This window comes from Telopea speciosissima, chromosome 6 (assembly GCF_018873765.1).
Source record: "Telopea speciosissima isolate NSW1024214 ecotype Mountain lineage chromosome 6, Tspe_v1, whole genome shotgun sequence".
Taxonomy (NCBI): Eukaryota; Viridiplantae; Streptophyta; class Magnoliopsida; order Proteales; family Proteaceae; genus Telopea; species Telopea speciosissima.
In genome coordinates, this window is record NC_057921.1 from 65,432,677 (window position 1) to 65,458,678 (window position 26,002).

General features: G+C 39.0%; 4 protein-coding genes and 1 long non-coding RNA gene across 6 annotated transcripts; 2 read left to right on the plus strand and 3 right to left on the minus strand.

The window, feature by feature from the left end:
- Positions 1-1,694: 1,694 nt before the first annotated feature.
- LOC122664775 (protein SGT1 homolog) lies at positions 1,695-9,409 on the minus strand. 2 transcript variants are annotated; one of them, XM_043860751.1, is made up of 10 exons: positions 9,170-9,409; positions 8,026-8,095; positions 6,970-7,094; positions 4,348-4,504; positions 3,800-3,896; positions 3,609-3,674; positions 3,071-3,209; positions 2,676-2,761; positions 2,430-2,534; positions 1,695-1,953 (listed from the first exon to the last, which is right to left on the minus strand). In XM_043860751.1, the coding sequence occupies exons 1-10, from the start codon at positions 9,327-9,329 to the stop codon at positions 1,846-1,848; spliced, it is 1,113 nt and encodes a 370-aa protein (XP_043716686.1). In that variant the 5' UTR covers positions 9,330-9,409; the 3' UTR covers positions 1,695-1,845. The 2 variants fall into 2 exon arrangements, with proteins under 2 accessions (XP_043716686.1, XP_043716685.1); XM_043860750.1 differs by having other exon boundaries at positions 2,676-2,767.
- LOC122664778 lies at positions 5,150-6,958 on the plus strand. Its single transcript, XR_006333376.1, has 2 exons — positions 5,150-5,521; positions 6,714-6,958. It is a non-coding gene; the product is annotated as an uncharacterized LOC122664778 (long non-coding RNA).
- A 2,600-nt stretch (positions 9,410-12,009) lies between the features above and the next one.
- LOC122664776 (probable WRKY transcription factor 43) lies at positions 12,010-14,503 on the minus strand. Its single transcript, XM_043860752.1, has 2 exons — positions 14,078-14,503; positions 12,010-12,198 (listed from the first exon to the last, which is right to left on the minus strand). The coding sequence occupies exons 1-2, from the start codon at positions 14,494-14,496 to the stop codon at positions 12,021-12,023; spliced, it is 597 nt and encodes a 198-aa protein (XP_043716687.1). The 5' UTR covers positions 14,497-14,503; the 3' UTR covers positions 12,010-12,020.
- Positions 14,504-16,793: 2,290 nt separating this feature from the next.
- On the minus strand, positions 16,794-22,324 carry LOC122664777 (probable NADH dehydrogenase [ubiquinone] 1 alpha subcomplex subunit 5, mitochondrial). The gene is made up of 2 exons (XM_043860753.1): positions 21,972-22,324; positions 16,794-17,082 (listed from the first exon to the last, which is right to left on the minus strand). Exons 1-2 carry the CDS (start codon positions 22,282-22,284, stop codon positions 16,886-16,888), a joined length of 510 nt encoding a protein of 169 aa, XP_043716688.1. The 5' UTR covers positions 22,285-22,324; the 3' UTR covers positions 16,794-16,885.
- An 815-nt stretch (positions 22,325-23,139) lies between these two features.
- Positions 23,140-23,463, plus strand: LOC122666059. Its single transcript, XM_043862170.1, has one exon. It carries the CDS (start codon positions 23,140-23,142, stop codon positions 23,461-23,463), a length of 324 nt encoding a protein of 107 aa, XP_043718105.1.
- The last annotated feature ends 2,539 nt before the right edge of the window (positions 23,464-26,002 follow it).

A 26,002-nucleotide genomic window follows, 5' to 3' on the forward strand; every position in this document is an offset into this window, starting at 1 on the left:
TTCTCTTGGTTGCAAGTCCACCCATCTGATAGTCAACATTACATTAAATCGGGTGGGATTATAGAAAGATTTGAATGTGTGGTATAACATATTATACTAATCTAAGAAATTTGAATGTGGTATTACATATTGTATTAATTTATTTTTGGTAAAAGGAAGACACAGGAAGTGTGAAATGACTGCTCCGTCACCCCTAAAATGAAAAACCAAATCCCCCTATTGGATATCACAAGAGATACATGAATCGAAAAGGGTTGGAGCCGGGTATTTTCATTAAAAGAGGGTTGAACATGATATAGTAAAAATATATCTCAAAAAATGGTTACCAAAAGTGTTTATTCACAGAAATGTTCCCAAGGAATAGAACAGTTTAGAAATATTCTATAGACAAAACCACTTCAATAGATGTCATCAAATGAATTTTTTTCCTCAGGTTCCTTACCCGGTATGGTTGTTTGGTTCCTCTCATGGGGGGTTGGAAATGACGATGCAGGGCTTAAGTCGTCATTTCCACCCCACTATGAGAAGAACAGGACAACCATATCGGACAGGAAACCTGAGAAAATAATGATCCATTATCAGACGCACTCTCGGACTCGTTCTCTCACTAAATAAATTCCTTCCTAAACCAAACCCAACTCCCACTCCCACCCCCACCCCCACTAAAAAACAAAAGAAATACCATACATTGTTGAAATACAAGTCACTGTAATTGGACTCTGGGTGACTGGGTCCATGATGGGAATCTCTTCACTATAGGTGGAAGTCCATGTGTAGTGTTCTATACTTCTATCTGATCAAAGCATAAAAGGGCAAAACACGTCTATCTGGGACTGTGGGCCCTGCGCCAGACACCTGAGGTGCAAAATGACCGGCTTGTCCCCATAAAATGTGAAAATGACACCCCACTTTGATGCCCTCAAGCTCTCCCATTGGCCCCGCGCATGAGCAAGAGTCACAATCCTAGATAGAGAACACTTCCCCATCATAAAACTGATTGTCAACAAGATAATTTTTTTTTTTCAGATCATCTTAACCTCAAAATTTTAGCATACAATACCAATACCAAGACAAACAAAAAGGTCAATTACTCGGACCCTACGGAGTTTTGAGTGGAAGGGATTGACTAATATATCCATTATGCAAGTAACCAGTAGATACTTCCACCGTGTGCTGACGAGCTCGGTTATTGGTGAAGCACCTAGCTAGGTCATGCAACTGTAAAGGGTAGGCTACGGCTGTTTGTTGGTGGCTTGGTGCTTTCAAAGGTTATCCAGCCTGCACCACTGGCAAGCCAGAGTACCACCTTCTGGGCTTTTTTACCTACAAAAATGCAATACTTAAACCTCAGTTTTTATCCTGGGAAAATTAAAAACCTAATTGCTAAGGCTAAACATTAAACATAGGGAGAATGTTCTCTGTGCCGCACATGTACAGCCTGTACAGGGGGGCAGGGTGGTCATTGCACCCACCTAATGTGCCTGGGGACAAGCTGCGCTGCAGCAGAGAACAGCACCCCCGCCTAAACATATTAGGACTAAGTTTTCCTCCACCCATGGAGGACGGTTCACCCACAATCCTCAGGTCACTAATTCCCCGTAGGATTTTAGTATGCCCAAAATACCCCCCCAATACCCATTCCCGCCCGTGGGTGGAGGGAAACTCGGTCCCACATTAAATATGATGTTTGATAAAGTTGGAAACAGAGACTAACATATATCCACAAATTCCCAATAAGACAGCATCTGAACATAACCTTGAACACCCAAAAAATGGAGGGGAAAGTATCTGAAGCAGCAAAACCACATATTTGAATCTAGAGTACAACCAAAACAAAGTGAGCATCTAGTACTCCCATTTCTTAAGCTCCATGCCTTCTGGAGGACTGCCTTCCACCTTCTTTGCACCCACTTCTTTCCAGTTTGTGGACAAAACTGTCCCATGTGACTCCACCTATAATCAAGCACCAAGAAGAGAAAAAAAGAGTTTACATTTTTTGCGTGAAAAGACAATTTTTAATGAAGCTTCATAGTTTCGCCTGGCAAATGAAATGCTGCCAGAGCATTAAGCACAATATTACTATGATTTAATACGATTTAAGACTTGGGTAGAGCCGTAGAACAAAGAAGCTGGAGTCGGTTTTCCAAAGCTGAAGATGGATGGAATAGAGAAAGGACATACGGTAATGTGAGGGAGCCTCTTGGCTTAAAATTTTCATAATGGACTGCAATGTGGGGGAAGATAACAAGTGCAGTATGGTAGGAAACTTCAGTTATTGATAGAAAAGATCATAAAAACCATAGTTGTCATGGCGTCTAGGCAACCCTAGGCGTTGGAGGGGAAAAATCAAGGCGACAGCGACTCCACCAAGGCACCACCTTGACAACTATGATAAAAACAGAAGAGGTGTATTATGATCCAAGTCTTACAAAAGATTTCCTCATGGCTCGCCGGGTGTCCTCATCCGCATCTTGATATATGTCCCGGAACAGTTTGTTCAAAGCCGCATCTCCTTCTAGCTTTTCATCTTTTTCCTGAAAACCCAAACAACAGCAGTTTTGAGGATTCAATTAACAAACTATCTCAGTTTTGAGGATATAATTAGTCTCATAGAAGTAGACTCCAAATGCACATGAAAATGCTTCCACATCAAAACTAAAAGATTATTGACAAACCTCCTTCTTGACTTGGGCTTCAAGCTTATCCCAATCAACAACTCTTGATTTTGACGAGGGATATGTAGGTCGTACAGTTCCAGTACCTCCAGGTTATTAAAAAACAACAACAATAAGATGTAAAATACATGGTAATATATTCTCTTCTACAGTGTGAAGCCCTTCAAACACCAATTTATTAATCTCTACCCAGCTAAGACTGAATTCATTTAACATTAAAGTGAGAAATGAAACAAAAAATCCCACACAACAGGAAAGGCCAAAGAGAACCACATATATGCTTGCAGAAAGAGAGTTGACAACAAAAGTGAAATTACCCCCACGCAAATTTATCAACCTTGGAGGTACGAGAGCACTGAAACACAAAACAAGGATTTACAAGCATGGTCACTTACCTGATGGTACATTAATCTTCTGTATAATTGTATTTTCCCTAGTAAATTCCAAAGATGTCCAGTTGATGGCCTCAGCTTTTGCAAGCCGTATCTCAACTTTGGTTGACAAAACATCATATCTGCATTTCTCTGGTATTATCTGTTCTTTTCCCACAAGCAAACACCAAAAGGATTTAACAATCAAAACAGCTTTCTAAGTAAGTGGTTGCAATATAGGCAACTCAATATTCTTCTAGAAAAGTAAGAAATTACACGTCTTGGTGATACCTTTCAAAACTAAAGACAGGGCACATCTAGAGACAGGAAACATTTATTAAGACAGTTTTCAATAGAATATGCTACACCACATGGTCCTCTATAGAGAATTAGCTATAGAAGCTAGAAAGCAAGGGGGAGATAAGGATAAGAAAAGGCACAGGAAGATGCGCCAATGGAATCAATTCTGTGAAAGAGTTCCATGACCCCCTCCTTAGTCGACAGTGTAAGGATAGAGCAGAGAATTAGCGTACTAAAACAAAATTGCAATGATGAGGATTACCTTCCCAAACAAGCGAGGTTGAAAATGATATGAATCTTCTCCAGGAACATCAATGGAAACACTTAGCTGCAAGCCAACAATGAATAGCATTTCTTATCCCATCATCTTTGTTAATGAGTTGAGGATTCAACTGTAAATCAATGATAATAAATGAACCAATAATGATGTATCAGATTAAATAAGAAACATACAATCTGTTCACCAAATTCAACAGCCACATTTTTGGATGGTATTCCCTTGGCAAAAATAGTCACAACTACTGCTTCTGGCTTCTGATAGTATTCATGCCTGTGTAAACAAATAATTAAAAGCACAAAGAGAAGAAGTCAATAAATATTCAAGTTAATCATTTAATTGAGAGTAATGTGTCTGATGTATGCTACTAATACATTGTCAACATAACATGAAAACTTAAGACTCTTAAGAAACCTTGGTGAACTGCATATTCTACAGGCCTTCACTCTTGGATAATGATTCAATGAGAAGGGTCTCACATTGGACCAAATTGATAGTGACTTCGGAAATTATATTGGTCAAGTCACAGCTAATTCCACTGACTCACAAAAGGTTGAATAACTACAGCATGGTCTCCAAGAATCAGAGCCCTTGCTTTATTTGAACAATAAATTTCTTTTCTTCTCCTTTGCATAAGGGTTTTTCAATTGTGGGAGCTGTCGAATAAAAGGAGAGAATATATATTTTATAGAGCAAGCTTGGTTATTACATGAATCAAAAGTACCTGTATTTTGGTTTAGCTCGTGTCACCAGTGTTGGCTGGCTATTCTGGCTCAGAGAAGAATCGTTTACAGTTCCATCTGATAAATGTGATCCAACAGGAGTCACAGCAGTTGGTGGAGTACTTTGTGTCAATTGCTTGGGTATTTCACCAGTTTCCTCTGATGAAGCATAAGAAAATTCCATCATGAGAGATAACACATAAATTTCATAAAGATGTGAATATGAACTTTTCCTCTTGACAATCCTCTCTCAGTTACCAGTTAAAAATGGAAATATTTATGCAAACATCTAATACTGAAAAACTGCTACAATTCCATAACGTTAATCATGGACAAGCTAACAAAAAAATATAATGTTTTTCACCAAGATGTGAACTTGACCATTTTAATTGAATTTAATTGATTGAAATTCATTCTTATAGGCAGCTCAACCACACATATGAATCTAATGCAGACTACAACAACTGAAAACAGTACAATAATTAAAGCAAGCATTGTTGCATGAAGCACCATTAATGGGAGATCAATGGGTGCCACGCACATGATGAATTGAGAGAGAAACCTAACTTAGATATACAAGATTACAATTCCAATCATCAACCATATCATATACAAGGTTACAAATGCAAACACAATCTGAACTAGTGAAGATCAAATTACCGACCAAGTACAAGTCCACATGAAGTTTATAGTTTGATTTTACATTCTAAATATTCTTTAACCCTCTTCTATTAGTTGCTAAAGAAGAAGATTCCTATAATTATATGGTAAATGGGTTAAGAAGATATTTACATGTGAGCCTTCAACAGTTCTCTCATATGCTAAAACTATTGTGATTCTTGTGCACAAGGAGCATCACACCAACCTCTTGCATTGGACATATTGGGCTAAGTTCCAATAGACCCTACTACTACAGGAAGAACTTACTCTGAACCCCTTTTTCTTCCTTTCTAATTTTTTTTTTTGTTTCTGATTAAACTCAAAAGTCCCACACAACCTACTCTTGCAGCCCCATAACCGATTCTAAGGGACTATCAGCCTAACTTTCACCCTCACTACGGCACAGTTTTGAACAGCAAATATCTCTTAAAAAACTCTTCTCAGAAGCATCCAAATGCAGTGAAAACCTCTCACACCATTGGTACCTACTCCTGCACTCATTTGGGGCAATATGAGGTTCTAAAACCCGGCTTGGATCGCTTATGGGCCCACCCAAACTCAAAATATGTCAATAATAAGAGATAGTGGCAATTCTGTAAATATATCAAGTCTACAAGGGAAGTGGCAGTACTGTAATTAAACAGAAGTTCAAACACTAGTGTATTGTATTAGTGTGAAGGGCAAACTTGGAAGAGGAGATAACATAAGGACAATAGGGGTTAATATTAAGCTTAAAGCAAAGAGAGCACCCTTTTATCCTATCTATGGAAAATGAAAGTCAGAATATATCGCGAAGAACAAGGTCAGGCAGAAAGAAAAATCAGAAGAAGAATCATAGAAATAGAAGAGGGGGGGGGGGCAATCCTGGAAAGCAAATATAAAAAGGAAATAGAAGCACAACCGTATGGTTGTCTTCAACCTTACAACTAACCCAGAAAAGCGTAAACAGCTGCAGTTCGAAAGAGATTACTCCTTCATGGGTTCTCAGTTGGCTACAAATTTTCAGGGCTAAGTCAATATTGAAGATCTCTCTTGGATGTACATCATTATCAGCCCAAGGACGAAGCAGGAGAGATGTACTTGATGTCTGAAACTACCACTGGCGGAGGAGGGTAAGTCTGATCAGAAATTAGCTTTGCAACTCAATGTTACAGCAAGATTTGGGAATGGGAATTCTACAGGTAATGTCGCCCTAGGGCAAGTATTAAAGTCCCAAGGTTTGAGGCTAACAGGAACAGATCTATGAGAAATCAATGTCTCTCTTACTACACCCAGAACTTGTGCAAGAACAGGGGAGGTTTCAGGGTATGCGACAGGGAGAAGAAGCAAGGAAAGAGCAGGAGAAAAGGTAAAGGGAGAAGTGTATCTGAGATGGGAGAATAATGGGGAAAAATAAAAGAGATGAAACCAGTGACCACAGTCACGCCACAGTACGATCACCCTCAATAACCCAAAACTTCACTCAAATTTTCATCAATTCTCAATCTAATTCTCTCTACCGTATTACATGACCAAAAGAAAAGCAAAACATATTAATGGAAACTAAATAGTCCCAAGCAAAATCTCCTATGTATCTACCCAACCTCCTTAGATAAAGAGACCTATGTGGTCTACCAACCCTTGCCAAACCAGAAAATTGGTTTAGGACCAATCCTTGGTTTGGGCCACCAAAGTGGTTCATGTTTGTCCAGCCAGGCTAGGGCCACAGCAACATACACGTGCAGTTAAGCATCCAAAATTCTGAAGAAAGCACAAAGTGTGGGTGGGTGTAATGGTGGATGGGTAATTGAAATACTATATAGGTGGAGAAGCTTAAAAAAAATAAACCTTGATCAACTAGATTACCATTTCAAACCGTATAGCAAAAGGCCACTAAGAAAATATAACAATACTGTCATCTAAACCTGATAGAAAATAGCTGGCCAATCAATTACACTATGAACTTATAATACACGCTTACACACCTGCAATGCGGTCATTGCACTCATTAATCAAACTAGTAAACCGTGGCTCGGATGGCACCAAAGATACACCTGCCTCGAGCGCTGCTTTGGCAGTCTGATATTCTTCAAGCTTCATACATGCAGTACTGTAGACAAAAGCACATAATTAATAATAATAATAATAATAAAATGTAACATGGTAACCATGTGCCCTCCACTATCAGAATCATATTATCCACACCAGATAGAAGATTATGTTAAATGCACCTTTACTTCTGGGACAAGGAATACATAATAAGCATCAATGGATCACAAGTTGATTGAGGTGTTATAATAAACTACAGACATGGACACCTTGAAATCAATTTACAGCCCAGTAAAAACTCAGTCACTATATTGTCGAAGATGACATCTTATAACCACTTTACAACCAACCCACTAGATTATACTTCTAAACACTTGCACAGCACCTGTTCTGGGTGCTGAGGCTAGAGAAAAAAACTTGACTGATATTGGCCAGGCCATGTGAACCCATTAACCACAATGCAGACTGTCAAAAAGATGAAATAAAAAAAGAGAAGAAAAAAGAAATCATCTCCTCTGAGAAGCAAATGAGGAATACTCCAAATTCCAAGTACCACAATGTTCAAAATCTCTGCAGATACGCACACAATGAGGCAAAACAGACAACCTGGACCAGAATTCCCTCTAGTTGGTTTGGTTAACCAGACAATCAAGAAACGTAATGCCTCTTACTGCCTAAATAGAAATAAATAATACTCAAAAACCCCCCAACGGATCAAATACACTCAAATATATTCCAAGGGAGATACCAATGGAAATTGGTCAGTCAAATGCTATTAAGAATCTGAAGCATTTATACACCTGTACTTGTAAAATTGTACAAATATCACAAGAAGTAGAAAACATTACAATTAATAACTCAGAGATAGACAGTAAATGTAAACAATTATGTTGGAAAGATCTATTAGCAATCCCCCCCCCCCCAACCACACAAAAAAAAAAAAACAAAAAAAGATCGGTACATCAACTATAAATAAGGCACAAGGGACTCACGCTTTACGTAGGTATGCCTTGGCCATTGAAGAGTCCAACTCAATCGCTCTGTTTGCATCAGCAACGGCTTCTGCTCAGAAAATGCACATGAATCAACAATCTTTGATCAACTAATTCGAGGCCATACACACATAATTTATCTACTAACAGTGATCTAGTATGTAAAATGATCAATGATCAAAGCAAAAAAAAAAAAAAAACATCACAAAAAGAGATCAATCATTCCTTTTCTCAGAAAGTCCTAGACATTTAACGTACTTTTTTTTTGGGTAGAAAACATTTAACATACTTTTGTGCTTCTAATTTATGCTACTCTTAGGTTGTGTTTGGTATGCATTCTTGGAATAGATTTTCGGTTAGAAGGCATTCTGAAGCGAGGAAATTGAGAAGAATCAGGTTTCAGAATATGTTCTAGATCCAAAATTCTTGCTTCAGAATGTGTTCTAGACCCAAAATCTATTCTGAATTTCACTGGAATGGAAACAAGGTAATTTCTAACCGTCTACATCTATCAGAAACCATGTTTCTTTCAAACCAATACAAAATGTAGTGGCTCACCAATACAAAAATTTAGACCATGCATTGGAGAAGGTCCCCTAGTAAACAATTTGAGGGATACAGTAAGCCAACAACTATGAATATGAATAAATATAAAAACTAGTCTGGGTCTTAAAGAAGACAATACAATTAAACTCATAAAACACCTTCAAATTGATTTCTCGTCTTCCCCCATGGCAACACAAAGCAAATTAATTGTCACAAGCTTCTACTGCATCTACCATCCTATGTCTACACTAGCACAATCTCTAAAACAATATAAACAGGGAACGTATGGTCCACCAAAAAGCATGACAGCAAGTATTGGATTGCAATAATAGAGCCTTTTTTTTTCCACTCCAAAAGAAACAAAAAATAAAGCTTTTTTCCATAAGAAGGCTTAATATGCGAATCGTACATCCTTGCTACTCTATTAGGACTAGAAAAATTTACAGAACGTATCTTCAATACAACCAATGCACTTAAACTGAAAGAACTGTCTACCAAGTTCCGACAGTAACCAAAAAAAAATCAGCGACAAATAATAACTCGAAACCCACGAAAAAAAAACAGGTAGAAACAGGAAGGGGAAGGGAAAAGTAAATACCAGTATAATTCCCAAGCTTGATATTGGCCTGGGCACGGTCAGCGTAGAGATCGGCATTCTTAGGGTCTATTTCTATGGCCTGCGTGTAAAGATCAACTGCAAGCTCGAAATTGTCATCCACGAACGCCTCTTTTGCCCTCTTCTCAATATCAGGCGCCATTGACAAAGCTTGGACAATTACGACTAGACCAGAGAATCAAGTTTTCGCTTACGATTTGTAGTTTCCAGTTCCAGAAATAAGTAAAGAGCTGTGAATCAGAAGAAAGAAATAAAGAAAGGAAGACGGAGTAGAGGGAGACTCGAAGACTCTCCGGCTCCGCCTTCTGGAGACTTCTTTTATTCACAAAGAGGTAGTATTAGGGAGGACCCGCTTTAATCGCGATTAAGGCGAAGGATAGAATATTAGAAAGGAAAAAAGGGTTAGCGGATAGCTACGCTGCCTTCTTTTTTGTTTTTTTAGTAGAATACGCTGCCCGTCTGGAATCAGGGTTTTAAAACACGGAATCGAGATCTGGATCATCTCGGAGATTCCGATTAATAAAAAAATCATCAGGAATCGGTTAAGATCATGCCCTAAACCTAGTTTTCATCTAAGGATTGACCGAGTCTGATCATTGAAAATTGGGATTCAAATTGGCCAGAACATGCCCCAACCCTAGCTTTGGCACAAGGATTGACTGAGTCGGATCGATCGAAACCGAGATCCATCAGGAATTTAACCTGCGAATTTAGTAATTATGAATTGGGTGCACAAAGCAAAGATAGGCCAAGTCATTTTGAGGCAAACGGATCATTTATCATAAAGAGGATGAGCTTCAAGAGAATGATTCAGAGTTCTAGTAGAGTGGAATCATGCAATACCAAATATGAATAGATCTTCCAAAGAATAAGTCGAACCAAAACATGCCCTGATCTTAGTTTTCTTACAAGAATTGATCGAGCCAAATCGACCATAATCCAAATTGGGATAGGCCTGATCGGAATCAGCCGAGGGCGATCCCAATCTAGATTATTGAAACCTTGCTTGGAAGTGAACCTCCCACGTTAAGGGAATGGGAGGCATGGGAGGAGGTGTAAGGGAGTCACATGTCGGGAAAAAGAGAAGGCGTGAGAGGTAGGGGTGGGCTTTCATCAATCGAGAGAGGTCGGTCCTACTGGTGTGGGTTTATAATTGACACCCTCATGAAAAGGCACATGACATTGGCAATGTGGCCATCATTTTTCATATTAAGTATGAGGAAAGAAAATTACTACATTATCCTTGTAAAGTTGTACAGATTCTTTTATACGCAATCGGGCCTACATTGATAATCTTTTTTATTCTCATCTTGTGAGCCTCATATGGATGATACCATTTTTCAATCCCTTATTAATCTAGTTGCAGCTTCCTTCTTACATTGCTCTTATAGGAAACATGTCCCTCAAAACCTAAAGATCAATTACAAATAATTACGACAAAGAACTTGAATTAAAGATCAATTACAAATAATTACAACAAAGAACTTGAATTTTTCTTCACCCATACATGATAAAGGGATTTTACACTTTATTGTGGTCGGATGAGATTCGAAGGGTAGTGTAGAATAAGGGTGCAGAGAAACTTTCTCCTGTTACAAGTTAATGAAATTCTATTAAAAAGATGCAAATTAACTATAGAAAGTTATGTAAAGGTTGAACCGGTTTTAGTTTCTTTTTCAACACGTGCTTTCAAGATCTTGATAAGGAAAAAGTTTCTCATCACCATCAACAATATCCCACCTCCTATTGTATGTGTTCGAAAGTACCTCTTCCAATCCAATCCAAGGTTAGATTCTATGGCATAAGAGGTTCTCCCTTCACCATGGAAGAAGGAAAACTTGATTCACTAGTTAATATATCCAACTTGGGATTATATCAAGCAAATCCACATCAATGCAAGATCGATCGCCACAAATACCGACCCATGGCTGCCAATCTTTGGCTGATCTTCCTCAAAGGCTAGCTGATATCGTCGGGATCCTAGTCTATCATTGATATTGATTTTATTAATTATTAGAACAAACATCAAAAGAAACACGAACAAAAACAAAAACAGAGCAAGATGACACGAGATTTAATGTGGTTTGCACACCAATATGGTGTGCTACGTCCACAAGCGAAGTTGAAGATGTTTCACTATGTAAATCGGAGAAAGTTACAATGGAGATCTCTCATGAACATCAAAAAACAGCGTGATTGCTCTCTCTCAGAAACTCTAATATAAAAAACCCTAAAACTTATTCACTTTACAACAAATCGGGTAAAAAATATAAATACTCTGCTACCATCACAAATCTCAGAAAAAAAAGTTTCATTCGGGTCGCCACCAAAAATGTCAAAACGTATCATTTTTCAAAACGGGTACAAGAATTCGAGACATATAAAACATTAATCCTTCCCATTAGACATGAGATTTGAATGATTTGATATCAATAAGCTTAACTATATTCGGTGCAAAATTGTATCTTTTTCATTTTGAAATTAAGGCTGGAATCTAGAGATAATTAACTAAGAAGGTTATGAGATTTTCAAGATTCAACCACAATCAATTTGTGATATATTCGCATTCTAGAAGCAAGAAAATTAATAGAGAAGAATCAAGTTTCAGAATATCTTCGAGACATACCTCAAAATCTCTATTCCGACAAAAATGCATACCAAACACAACCAAAGAGATCGAAGTTGTTCATATGAAATTAACATGGATTTTTGTTTAATTTGTACAAGTCCACCCTCAAGGCCTTGTTCCTATTCTTAATTTATACAATCATAAAGAGCATATAATTAAGCAATCTTTTTCCCAGTTTGGCCTTGGACCTAAACCAAGTTTGGCTTAAAATCTTGTTAGGAATTGCATCTGCTTCAAAAGAGGGCTCAAACGCTCCATTAGTTTCTCACATGGATGATTGTGAACGCCTTCATATGTTGTCACAACGATGCTTGTGTCCTTGGATAGCCTTTGAACCTGCTTCTTCACATTGCATGTATGGTGCGTGCAGCGGTAGTAGCTTCTTTAAAGTTTAGTTAGTAGGAGAAAAACATGGTAATTAAGCATGATAATCATAGAAGATAAAACTAAAACAAGAATTAAGGCATATGTATTGAAAAGTATTTATGGCTTTAAATAGAGGTGAATCATGAATGGAAGAACATTATATGTAACAAACCTTGTTTAATTGGGAATAATGAAGGCTTAATTAGTTAAGTTGAGATATATATAGAAAAGCATTTCCTTATTTGTCCACTCTCTTAGATCTATTTGAGTGCATCTTCCTCCAATCTGTTTGCAAGGTCTGGTCTAAGTTCAGGTGGGAATGCTCGCTAGGGAATAGAATAATTTTTTAAGGCAGGTAGGTAAAATTTTTCCGCACCTTATTCAAGGGCTTTTAAGAAGTGGCGGGAAATATTTTAACTAACGTGGTGAAGTACTCAGAAGTTGTAACCTTCTTTTGATTACCCATTACCTTATTCCCAAAAGTTCTTTAAGTTAGGCATAAAAATTATTAGAGAAATAGAACATCGCCCGATCACATAGTGCACGCCACCACTGCACCTTGACATAGAAACGCAGGAAATGACCCATCACAAATTTAGTGGTTTTTTCTCAACCTTAATTATGGCCTATAGTATCATGTATGTGATTTTTCTCTATATTTTCTCAAGTCATCCCTATTTTTCAAAATAACTTTTTTCAATCATTTTTCAAAGTATTATTTTACTAGAATATAATCTGATCAAACTCAAAATTAATAAATAATTAGATTATAAAATTGAGAATTTTTTTCATAGAATTTATGATCTTATAATGCCACATGGTAGATAACAGTGTTGGTGCTAGATGAGTATGGGCATTGGTTAAACACTTCCATTTATATTAAAAGGAGAGAGCTTGTTCTTACCAAGAAAAAAAAAAAAAAAAAGGAGAGAGCTTGTGGTCCAATTGAAAGTCATGTGATTGATCCATAAACCCAAGCTAATTGGTTGGATCGATAAATATTTATTCATGTGTATGGAGGGCTGATCAGACCATTTTAGCATGTATTTTCATGGTCCAACTCAATCATATAATCGACGGGAATTTATGAACCCAAAGGGGAAGTGAAATTATTCTATTTCATTGGCTTCCAGCCTTATAGCAGCCAAGGATAAAAAACTTGGGTTTCCACCCGGCTGAAATTGAGTTTTGGTCGAAACTAGGGAATTATATTTTTCCCATTGATGGGAAACCTTGGATGGAGGGGTTTCTAACAAACATGGTCGAAATTGGTCGAAACATGGTCAAAATGAGGTATTATATAGGCCTAGTTCAAGGTGGTTCAACCATGTTTGTCGAAACATGGTTGAAACCATCAAGCTTTGGTTGAAACCCTGGATTTTTTAAAATCACCCTTTAACTTGTCAGAAACTTGCAAAACCGAGTTAACTCGATGGTTTCGACAGGTTTCGATTGAGTTCTTCTTCCATAGTTATTATTTGATAACACAACCAAAATGTCCATTACCTCCTCTCCCCCCCCCCCCCCCCTCCGCGCCCCTAAAGGAAAAAAAATCAAGTTTTCCTTCAGCCATGTTCAAGAGAGAATTTGTTAACCGTAGTGATCTTTCGGTCTCCATAGGGTATCGTGCAATTTAGGGGATATGTTCGACCATTCGTACATAAGGGTATCTTTTAGAACCCTAGGATGCTGGGTTTTTCTTCAACTTTTCGATCTGCTAAAAAAAACAAGTTTCTGATTTGGTTCATGAAAAAGGAAAGAAGACAATGAAGCAACAAAGAAGTAGAAAGGACATACATGAATATGAGCTATTGAACAGTGCATAATTGCATGTTTAAATCTATCAAAAACTGTTAAAAGTCATGCAACGTGGAGTATACTAATTAAAAACCCACCTGGGATAGATGCTATTCTTCACAGCTTTCTGTCCATATTTCCTCCACCTATACCCATCATCAAGTATATCATCAGCACTCCTTGTCTGGAAGGCAAACCTCGGACGAGTTGCTTTCCTAGTCATCCTGCTCAACTTTCCCTTATCTTTACTTCCTTTATTATTCTCTTCTTCACCTTGACCACCATCAACTGATGATGATGATGCAGAGACCACTGCTGGTGTTTGTTCTCCAAATCCAATTGAAGTATTAGTAGTACTGGAGAGAAGGCTAATCCAGTCTATATCCGGTTGAACCATTCGTTGGGGAAATTGGTGAGATGGGTACATTGAGGTGGATGGAAGCAATAAGGGTTCTAAGAGGTATGGAGAATTGTGTGATGGCAACATTGCTTGGGGGGCTTCTTCTTCTTCGTCCATGGTTGGGTCTCTGCTTTGAAGAGGTTGAACAGAGAGAGAGAGAGAGAAAGAATGAGTTAATCTTGGAAATTTATACTTTGGAATGGAAGTCCCAAATGTTGTTAATTACTTGGTCTATAGTCTATACACTCAAGCTAAGGCAAAGCCAACTACATCTCACCTACTTCAATTCTGTTCAACTGCTCTATTGAAAGGAAACGTATCAAACATGTATCGTTATCACCAATGCATGCATGGAATAAGGGTCATAGGTTTGTGATTTCTACTCTTTGGATCAGAAGAAGAGAAGGAGGTTTAGTATATATATGGTTGTCTTAATTAGGGTTTTATTTGTATCATTATATTATACTAATTCAAAGGCTTTCACCTTTCATACTATGTTTCGTGTTTAAGTAATAGTGTTTTTTGTTAACCAACCTATCTGGTAAATCCATCTTTTGACCATTTGGATAGGATATGGGTCTGGCCAGATTCGAACCACTTTGGTTCGGTTTTGGTCAGGCTGAATTGGTATCAGGCCAGTATTGTCAAAGTAGAGTTTGGTTTCGGTCCAGTTCAGTTTTGATTTGTTTTGGTTTTCCTTAACGGGTTCGTATATATTACTGTTCGATTTTGGGTTCATTTTGATTTTTGGTTGATGTCAAACCGAAGCCAAACCAGTAAGGAATCGATTTGATTTGAACTGGAATTTGATACCCTAATTAGAACCCAATTGGTCATAATTATGCAGCTTCAAACAAATCCAATAGTCAGATTCCCCACATCCGTAAATAGGTTTTGCATATTACAAATACCCTTACCAAGCTCACCAACCATAAGAATTTTTTGCCCTAAGTGAGTAGCTACTTTTACCAAGAATATTTCAGCTACATAGGTGACTTAGTTGGGTTCAGGCTTGACCCATGAGTACAGTGTTGTGGTCCTGTGGAGTGTGTGGACTATATTCACAGAATCATCCAATCAAAGCTTAACAAAAAGAAGTTTTGGTTTTATCTCTTTGGAGATATCCTATAAATTAGAATGATCAAGCTGTGCCATGGTAGACACATCATATTGACATAGGCATTTGATTACCGGCATTGGAGGGGACCAGGATCCTATGCTGTACCGCCGGATGTGCATCGCCGCCCCGCCGGTACTGCAAAAGATTTTAATACTATTGGAAGAACCCTGCCATTGATTGATTGGGCCATGACTAGGAAAGAGTTCAAAATGTGAATAGTTCAGAATTTGGTGATAGTTTTGTGTAGTTTAATACATCAGTAAACTTCCCTCTTTTTTTGTTTTTTTTTTTTCTATTTGGTTATGTAGGGTTTGTTCTTATAAGTAAATCGGTTCAGTCCAGTTTTGGTTGAGCTGAATCGGTTTTGATTCATTACTGGGCTAACTTGAAACCAAATTGTTAAGGAGGTTTAGGTCCAGTTTCTTATCAGTTTTTTTATTATCGTTTTGTAATTGGGCTAATCGGGCTACTATCAGGTTCGGTCTAGTTTCGGTTTTACATGTATATGTAAGGACATCAGTGGGAAAATTCTGGTTTTTTTTTTTTTAAGATTTTCGGTTTCTATTGGTGCATTTGGCCAGTCCGGTTAGGTTTCAAATTTTATCGGTTCCATAAAACCTTAACCCAAAACCAATCCAATAAGGGTTCTGTTCAGTTCGGGCTTACTTTAACACCCTTATTCTTAGGCAACTATGTTAATGTTTTTATTTTGGGGTTCTTCAGAATGGATGGTAATAAGGTATTGTTATTGAGATGGCCAGTACCTCCAAACAAAAAATAAATTGCTTAAAATTGGATAATAGTGTCACTCCTAGGTCTTCCACATATCATTACCAGAACATGTAACTGCTGCAAATAAGGTTGCAACCGAGTCGAATTCCACATCGACATACCATTTATGCCATCCTTGAAGAAAAAAATTGGATATGGAAGTTATAAGATTGGATGAAGATGCACCCTGCTGCTGCTGCAGATCATATATCTGAGGATTTCTGCATCAGTTACTGAACTTGGTGGACAACAATATCAATTTCAGAGATGCACAATCTAGACAATTTCAAATGCTTCTTTCCCATCCACAAACACCTGCCAAAGGGGTAAAAAAATTGTCTTGGATAATAAAGACACAAAAAAGAATATTTAAAACCTGGACCAGATTCAAGATGCTTTTTATTCTTGAAGATGTTATTAAATCTCATACACTTTTTCTTTGTGAGAACAAAGGGGAAAATATTAACATGTTCTTACTTCAAAACTAATTCAGTCAAAGGTTATTTCTCATATGGTAATTCCGAAAACATTTACAGAAGAACAAGAAAATTGCAGAGCTTTCCAATTTGCAAATGTGTATTCAGGCTGATTAAACCCAAGGAAGCACTTAATAGGTCACTCCTTTAACTGTGACTCCTTAGAGGTGCTTGCTTGATCATCAATCTTTAGTTGAGAACTGAGAGCCTCCAACGTCTTGTAGAACTCCTCAGGAAGTGGACCTGGTCGGTGCAGAGGGACATGCTTAGGTACTGGAGCATCGTTCTCAATTACCTCACATTCATAACCTTCAGGTACACCCCAAGGGTCCCACTCTGCAACCAGTACATGCAAATGATTAGGAAGGATTTGCTACTGGGATACGAAATAACAGATAGAATGACTTACATGGATAACTCATTCAGAGTAAACTTGAATTCTTGGCAGACAGAATGTAGGAAATGCTCAATGAAAGGTATAATTTAGTAAATGTTAGAAGGAACTTGTACTGTAGCAATTGATGAGCATTTATAACCAACAATCCCCTCCCCCTCTCCCCCCAAGGGCCCAAACCAAAAAATAAATAGAAGACTTGCAACCAAAGATGAAAGAGATGGATGGACAGCTCCTTTGTGCCGCACACTAGTACTGGAGAATGATGCACATACACATCTAGTGAGATCCTTACAGAGGAATCCTTTTGGACATTCATATTAGACAACTGCATTAACATCACAATATGCCAAAGTCAAACCATAAAACTTGGTATACCATATAACCACTTGAGAGGTAAACAAAATCCTGGTTCATAGGGAAGTAGTACCACATACGACCATAATGGATAAGAAATGTGGTCATGCCAAGACACCACTGAAACTGACAAAACAGCGACTTAGCCTGCTGATTTTACGCCATCTTTCTATATACCATCCTCAATTGTTGCTTCACTAATTATACTTATCGAATCGTAAACCTCAATCTTCCTAACTCAATAATTTTGCACTCAACTTAACCTAGTGGTGGAGGCCCCATGAGAGAACAGGAAGATAACTGAGATGGAAACTGAGAGTTGCAGGGTAGAAAGAGAATCACGCCACACTCATGGTGAGCAAACCCAATCAACTTTCTATTTCAAATCTGTTTTATTGTTGTGTACATGCCAGTATAGAAGAAGGTCATGCTTGGGGCGTTGGTCAAGTGCTCACTTGCTGAACGCTTGGTCACGGGTTCAAGTCCTGGAAACAGCCTCTCTGGAAACAGGGGTAAGGCTGGATACATTTGACCCTCCCCAGACCCTGCTAAACGCGGGAGCCTTGTGCACTGGGTACGACCTTTTTACATGCACGTATAGAAAGAGGGCGTACCCAGTGCATGAGGCTTCCCCCACTGCAGAGTCTTGGGAGGGTCATAATGTAGACAGCCTTACCCCCGCTTTGCAGAGAGGCTGTTTCCCAACTTGAACCTGCGACCAACCTTACTGTTGCGTCAAGGTCCACCCTCTACATGCAAAGGGGGCGTACCCAGTGCACAAGGCTTCCGCTACTACAGGGTTTGGGGAGGGTCATAATGTACACGGCCTTACCCCTGCTTTCGCAAAGAGGCAGTTTCCAGACTCAATCCCTTGATCACTTGTAACAATGGAGCAACCTTGTTGTTGCACCAAGGTCCGCCCTCTACGTGCAAGTATATATATATATATATATATATATATAAAGATTCCTAATCATATCCTAGAACTAAAATAAAATGGAACTCTACCACTAGTAGCCTACCCAAAGTAAAACATGATAAAATAAAAGACTAGAAGTTGAACTAAACCACTACGAGCCGTTATTAGACAAAAAAAAACCAAGTTGGTTTGGTTCCGTTTGGGTTTGGGTTTCCAAAGCCAGTCGTATTGGTCCAACCACTCCAGAGCCACTGCATCAACTCTCTTCCTTTGAAAAGAACTCGACTCCGTCGAGTTTGGAAGGACCAAGGACACCATTTGAGTCAACATGCTAGAGGAGGAATGATCCTGCTACCTTCTTGAACTTAATGTCGAGGAGATCTTCAACAGGAAGAAACTTCAAGTAATGGGCCTAAAGATGGGTAAGACGTTGGAATACGGATTTACTTCATTAGTTTAATTAGAGTCCTTATTTGGATCAGTTTCCTCATCAGTTTATATTACCTTATCAGGTCAGGGTTGGTTTAGGTCTTTCCTTTTTTCAGTCTTCTACATAAGTTTGTAAAGAGCTACAGCCCACACGAATTTAAGTAGTGAATTTGGCTTGAGGCGTTTGGTTCTGTGGTGATTCAGAATGCTCCCTGTTGTGGTGATTCAGTAGGCTCCCTGGTAGTGATTTCAAGGGTCAGTCCCAGAATCCAGAATTTGAGGCCAAAATAAGACGATCTGAGAGAATTTATCAATTGTATATGGGCTGCAACAATCACCCAGAACACAGTAACGGTACTGAACAGGAAATAGTAGAAGGAAGAACAGAAAAGGAAAGAAGAAAAGAGGAGGGAAGCTCACCTGATCAAGAAGGATCAGAGGAGTGAACCACAGTCACCGACCATCCCAGTGAACAACACAGACAACCACTCACCTCCGTGAGGAAGAAATTCTCACTTTTAATTCAATATTCATTCTGCTCCATAATTGGGAAGCTTACATATAAATAAAGAGAAAAAGAAAAGACTCCTGATCCAATCCTAAAACAGGAGCTGAAATCAACTCAAACTGGGAAACTACCTATGTTATCTACCTTCCAAAAAAAAACAAAACAAAATGAAATAAAAGATTTCAATATTAACCCCTACCGACCGACCCTATTGGACCAGAAACCTAGTGTGATTTTGGTTGGTCTCATCTGAGTCCCCAGATCGGATCATGCTGGTCCAGCCACGCACATGCAACTGCATCGCTTTTATTCAAGAATAAAAAATAGGCAATAGTTTTCATGCACGGCCTGCATGGAGTCCAGTATGCCCATCCGAAATGAACAACACCTCCCTGGTCCCCTATAAAGATAGGCTCGATGAGAGAATCTCCTGTGCACGAGTCTTGTCCCATAAAGAATATTATTCATAGAAAAAGCACTATTAATGGAGTGCAAGCGGTTATATGTTGAAACAAACTTGGTTCCAGTGGCCAATCCAGAAAATGTCTCACTATTCATGTGGCTTAGAGCTGTAAGCTATAGCTCCAAAGCGTGTCACAATGGTTTAAAGCCCACAGTATTATAACAGTAAAAACCTTTAGCTAAAAAGAAATGAGAGTGTCTGGGGGTGGATAAAAAATTCCACAAGTCTCATTGTCTGATCATCAAGGCCTACAGAAGAAGGATTTGGCATAAAGAGAATGTGAAAACCAAAAAAAGTATGATCAGATGACTCTTACCATCTAATAAATCCATTTTTTCCGAGCGTATAAAATCTCTGAAGGAATACCATTTAGCTATTCATATCACCATGGGGGGACAAACACAAGGATCATCTTCTGGAACAGATATTTAATATAAAGCTCTAGTAAACTGCTAGGTATAAGGGGAGATGATGGACAGGAGACTGAAACCCTGGTCTCCTTGGACCCTGCAAAAACCTGCATGCTCCCTTTGATTACAAGAAAAATAAAGGGATGGAAATTGAAATCAAATCAATACAAAAGTGGAAATTTTTGTAATCATTACCTCACATGATGGTGTAACTAACTCCAAAACATACCAAATATGGTTATTAAATTTCAGTATATTTTGTGATCAAATTCCTTTGGTTTGAAAAGTAAAATAAATTTTACATCTGAACAAATAAGAGCTTTAGCTAGGATATACAATCATGATTATACAACTTTCCTTTTTCTTTCCAAAAGTGATTTTACTTCCCGTTACTTGCAACCAACGGAACAGCAGGAGTGTTGCCTCTCTCTCTCTCTCTCTCTCTCTCTGAACATCAGTGCCTACGTGGCGGTCTTGTAATGATAATAGTAGTAATAGGTTACACTTAAGAGCCACACACACCCTAAACAAAAACCCAAAAAAAAAAAAAAAAAAGGAAGAAGACAAATAAGAAGGTGTTCCAATCCTCTTATCATGGTACACATGACTAGTTAGAGGGGCCCCAAATCCAAGAAACTGCAAATAGAAATACCTCATTTCCGTTAAAGAATGTAGCGTAATGAATTCATCAATAACAAACAACAGCAAACAATGACATCATTCAATGAATATCTCAACATTTTTAGACTTTATTAACTCCATGTGTTAGTCATGCATTGGGAACTTTGTTGCGGCTGATCAAGTATTTCAATGCCGGAGGATTGTGAGTGCAAGCAGGCATGTGACACTGATCATTTCTATCAACTTAACTCAACAAAAGCACTATAACAACTACTCAACTTAAATGTGCAGATTGTAAAATGCCTTATCCTTAATGGAGCACTTGAGTGACTTCACTAATTTGCAATTTTTCTTGATTTCTCAGCTTTAAAAATGATGAGCATCCATTAACAGCAACATGAATTGAACCACACTTGCAAATTTATGGGAGGAATTCTGCCATGGGCAAATGCCCAACAAAAATAACAGAAATTTGAAGTGATGAACAATGACAGCATGACCCCCATTCCATCTGACAATGGCCAATACACTAAACGTATGTACCCGCAGAGAGGAAGAGCAAAAATCTATCTGTGTCTCAAATAAGTGTTATTTTATTAAGGATATGAAGCCATTAACCAATATGAACCACAGAATCTCTTTCAAAACCAACCATGTTACATAACTCCTCATGCAATTAAAAAATACCACCAGAAAATCCAATGTTCAAACAATTAAGGTATGGAAGAATGGCTGATCGAAATTCAAGGTGGTTGGATACTTCCCAAAACTCAACAGGCTACTGCAGCGAACTATTCCCCCCACCCTGCAACGTTAGAAAAATTCAAACCTTTCGATTCAATTTCTCAATTAGACGGCAGAAATGTACTTTGCCGATAATATAAGCCACAGATTACTGTTCTAGAACAGGATCTCGAGCGTGAAACTATCTGGGGCAAAACCCAATCAAATTTCAATGTAGTTCTTGTCGTTGTTAATTGTAATTGCTTATGGTGTATCTATCCCCAATCAATTAATTTGAATTTAATTGTAATTGCTTATGGTGTATCTATCCCCAATCAATTAATTTGAATTAAGAAGAGATAGGGGGGGGGGGGGAACAAGAGGAAAGGGATAGTACGGACCGATCATCTTGGCAATGAGTTTAAGCTCGTCCTGGGCTTCTTCGATAAGCTCCTCGACCTGACCACAGCCGATGCGCTTCTCGATCTGCTCCCAGTCCTCTTCTTCCTGGCATACCTTGAGCCGATGCCTTGTGAAGCTCTCCACAGCCTTCCTGTAACCCTCGTCCTCCGGGACAGCTTGGATCTCTTTCAAGGTCTTCGAGTAGAGTGTGACCAACACTTCCCTTGCGTTCGGCACCACATCCAGGCCTACGATCCCCGTCGTCTCCTTCACCTTCGCCAACAATGGCCCAGCGAACCTCCTAAGAAACATCTTCTCCCTCTCTCCCCACAGAGAACACAGAGTGATCTTCTGGTGGTGTTTCTGTTCGATTTTGGAAAACTCTCTCGAATTCTCTTGGTCTGCTATTTTATACAGTGTACACCCCAACTTGGACCTGGCTCCTGTCCAGCCGTGGCGGGAGCTGGACGGTCCAGCGCTCGAAAACCACCCCCGAAACAGGGGTGGGATGGTCATTTCACTGATGGATCCATGTGGAGCCAGGTGAGACCCACCTGTGAAATGACCACCCCACCCCTGTTTTTTATGTCATATAGCGGGGTTGGGCCGCGTGCAGCTCCCGTCACGGCTGAATAGAATCCTTTTCCTTATATACACCCCCACCTCCACCTCCACCTCCTGGGATCTGGCTCTTGTCCAATCGTGGCGGAAGTTGGATGGTCCACACCCCCCTAAGATGCTAACACCTGACCACCTATACATCCAAAGGTCATAAAGATAATATCTCATTTTAATCCATCTTCCTCCCTCACCCTCTCATAAACTGTATATTTTTTCTCTATGAATGTAATCAGATTAACTAGGAAGACTTGCCAGAATCTTAAATTGACAACGACCCGTCGGCGGCTAACTTTTTCGGGGGTACATTTTTTATGGAGGCTTTATCAACATGTAGCCTTATCCAATTCGTTTTCAGACTTGGGAAATAGGAAGCATTTGATGTAGATAAAAATGAAAAAAAAAAAAAAAAAAAAGAGAAGGAAAATCAGAGTAAATAGTCCAGTTTAGTTCTTCTTTCTCTCTCCTCTCTTGCTTTGCTTCGTTTCTTTGATTGACGATTCAGTTCCTCTTCTTTCTCTCCCTCTTGGTTCATTTATCTGATTCACGATGGCAAACGGGTCTTTCTTATTTTTTCTTGTTATTTCTGGTGTCGCTCTCGTCACTACAACGTCGTCGGCTTCTCCAATGGTGTACGACATCTCCGAACAAGGAAGAGACACTATAATCCAGGCTCTAAGTGGAGGAGCTGCTCATTTTAGCAGCTGGGCTGATGTCCTTACATTGGCCGATCCATCCATGTTTCCGATGGCGACGACACTTTTCATTCCAACCGATTCTGTGTTTGAGCCATTTTCCGCTTGTAATTTGGACGCCTCCATCATGCTGTACCATATGCTTCCTGAGGAGCTCACTTTTTCTGATCTCCTCTGATTGCCAATAGGATGGAGCCGCTCATTTTAGCAGTTGGGCCGATGTCCTTATATTGGCCGATCCATCCACGTTTTCGATGACGACGACACTTTTCATTCCAACCGATTCTGTGTTTGAGGGATTTTTCGCTTGTGATTTGGACACCTCCATCACGCTGTACCATATGCTTCCTGAGAAGCTCACTTTTTCCGATTTCCTCCAATTGCCAATAGGATGGAGCTGCTCAACTTAACAGCTGAGTTGATGTCCTTACATTGGCCGATCCATCTACGTTTCCGATGGCAACAACACTTTTCATTCCAACCGATTCTGTGTTTGAGGGATTTTTTGCTCATGATTTGAACGCTTCTATCATGATGTACCATATGCTTCTTGAGGAGCTCACTTTTTTCGATCTCCTCGGATTGTCAGTAGGATGGAGCTGTCGTGATTGGGGAAGGTGAGCAGTACCTCCTTCAGCATTTGGTAAAAAGATCTTATAAATCATTTTTAGGAATGTCAGGGTGATTCGGCTCAAATATAGGGCCAAGAGTCCTTCTTGAAAGAGATACCAACGTCTATCTATTCGTGTCCAATTGTCATCATTGTCGAAAAGTCACAAAATTCAATGTCTACAGATTGTCTCCGCTGGCCGGAGGGATTGTGTGTCTTCGCCACTCTGGAAAGATTTCATACGTTATTTTCTTGATTCTTTTCTCCATTTTTGTCATCACCATCCACTATTCTACTGGTATGTTCACCCTCCTCTTCCTCCGGTGTTGGCTACTCTTCCCTCGGTGCTTGCTTCTCTCCCCTCAGTGTTGGCTTTTTTAGGTTTTAGAGCATGAACAGGGTTTTACAGCAGGCCGTCTTTCTTCTTGCCATTATTGGCTTGGCTTGGTTATAGCGCAGGCAGATCCGTTGGCAATCTTCGTTTAAATGGGATTTTCTTGTAATTCGTTGGTTCTGAATTGCCCTTTATTCTTTCTATTTTTGTTGTTAGACACAGTCACACACCTCTTTGTATTGGATTTTTTTTTGAATTGAAGAAAGAAAGAAAATGTTCTTCATTGGTTGGACTCTAACATCTCATCTTTTTTCTTTTTCTGATTGAAAATAGAATTGTTATGAAGATTAGATATTGCTCATTGCCTGTGCAGTTCAGTTTTCTTGCTTATTGATGGGACGAAATTATGAAATTTATGTTGGTTTGGAGCAGTTAAGCTTTGCTGGAGATTGGATGGCCCAGTGACCACAGTGCCCAGTGGACCTAAAACTCACCATATTTCCTTTCAAGTTCTTGGTCTAGCTCTTCTTTCCAATTCCTCTGTCTCTCAGAAAAACTTACACTGTATAAAGGAACTCTTCATTAGAAGAAGTCAGAGTGGATGTTGATGAATCAATAATATGCAAAAGGATGAACAGTTCATTTTACAGCTGTTATATACCTATCTAGCTAGCTAGGTAGATCAAATATTTGATGGGCTAGCCAAAGCCCAATATGGTACCAGTGAAATTTTGACGGGCTGGATTGGAACCATAGCCTTGGATTTTTTAAGCCCGTTCCCTCTTCCGTTTTTTCTTTTTTTTGTGGGCAGGGGAGGGGAGGGGAGGGGAGGGGAGGGGAGGGTAGGGGGTAGGGTAGAGGAAGTGAGAGAAGGAAGTTAAGCTGAACCCAAACTGGATTAGATTTATGGAATAAAAAGTTGATTGAAAAGTGGCAAGAAAATAAGGGAAATCACAAGGCCCAATCAAATATGAAGGGCCTACTAGATGGGGAATTTTTTCTTTCTCTAATTCCTTTTTTATTTCACTTTGGTTGATAATTTTTGTTCTCCCTTGCCCACTTATTTTGCCACTTCATTTAAAACCAAAGCAAACCTTGTGGAGACAATTCAAAGTGGTTTTAGTTTGAAATCACCTAAAAAGGTGGTTTTTCATGGATGAAGGATAGCTAAGAAGCCTCCCGGCCCTTTCAATGAGGAGCCCAAATCAGGTTCTGGTTCTCGTACGCTCTGGAGGCGACGCGTGGATTTGCACTTTGACTCAATAACTAGGTTTGGCAAGATCATTCGTGGCATTCATGGCATTCATTCATCCTCTGCTTTTCTTATGGCTGCCCGTTTAAATCCACCATTTTGACCTTTCAAAGGCGCTATCCATCCGTGATGACAATTGCTGCAAAATTATCTCTCATGTGTACGTAATATAGGCCTGATTTGATAGGATTTTATTTCAATTTTATGCTGTGATTTTTATTTAAAAAATTGTTTGATTTGATTTTTACACTTTATTTTAGTAAATTTAATAGAAATCAAATGTAAGAGAAATTTCAAAATAGCAAAAGAGTTGTTTCAAGTTTGAAATTGAAATTGATTTCAATTGCTCTTTAATGAGCACATACATGGTTATTTGGATGGGCAAAATAATAATTTCATGTTAAACGTAAAAAGCAAAAAAAAAACACCCTTCTTCTCCTATCGTTACTTATGGTTTCGCCACCACTGTCATCACCTCCCTCCCACCATCGCCACAGCCCCACCACCCTCTTCCAAAGAAA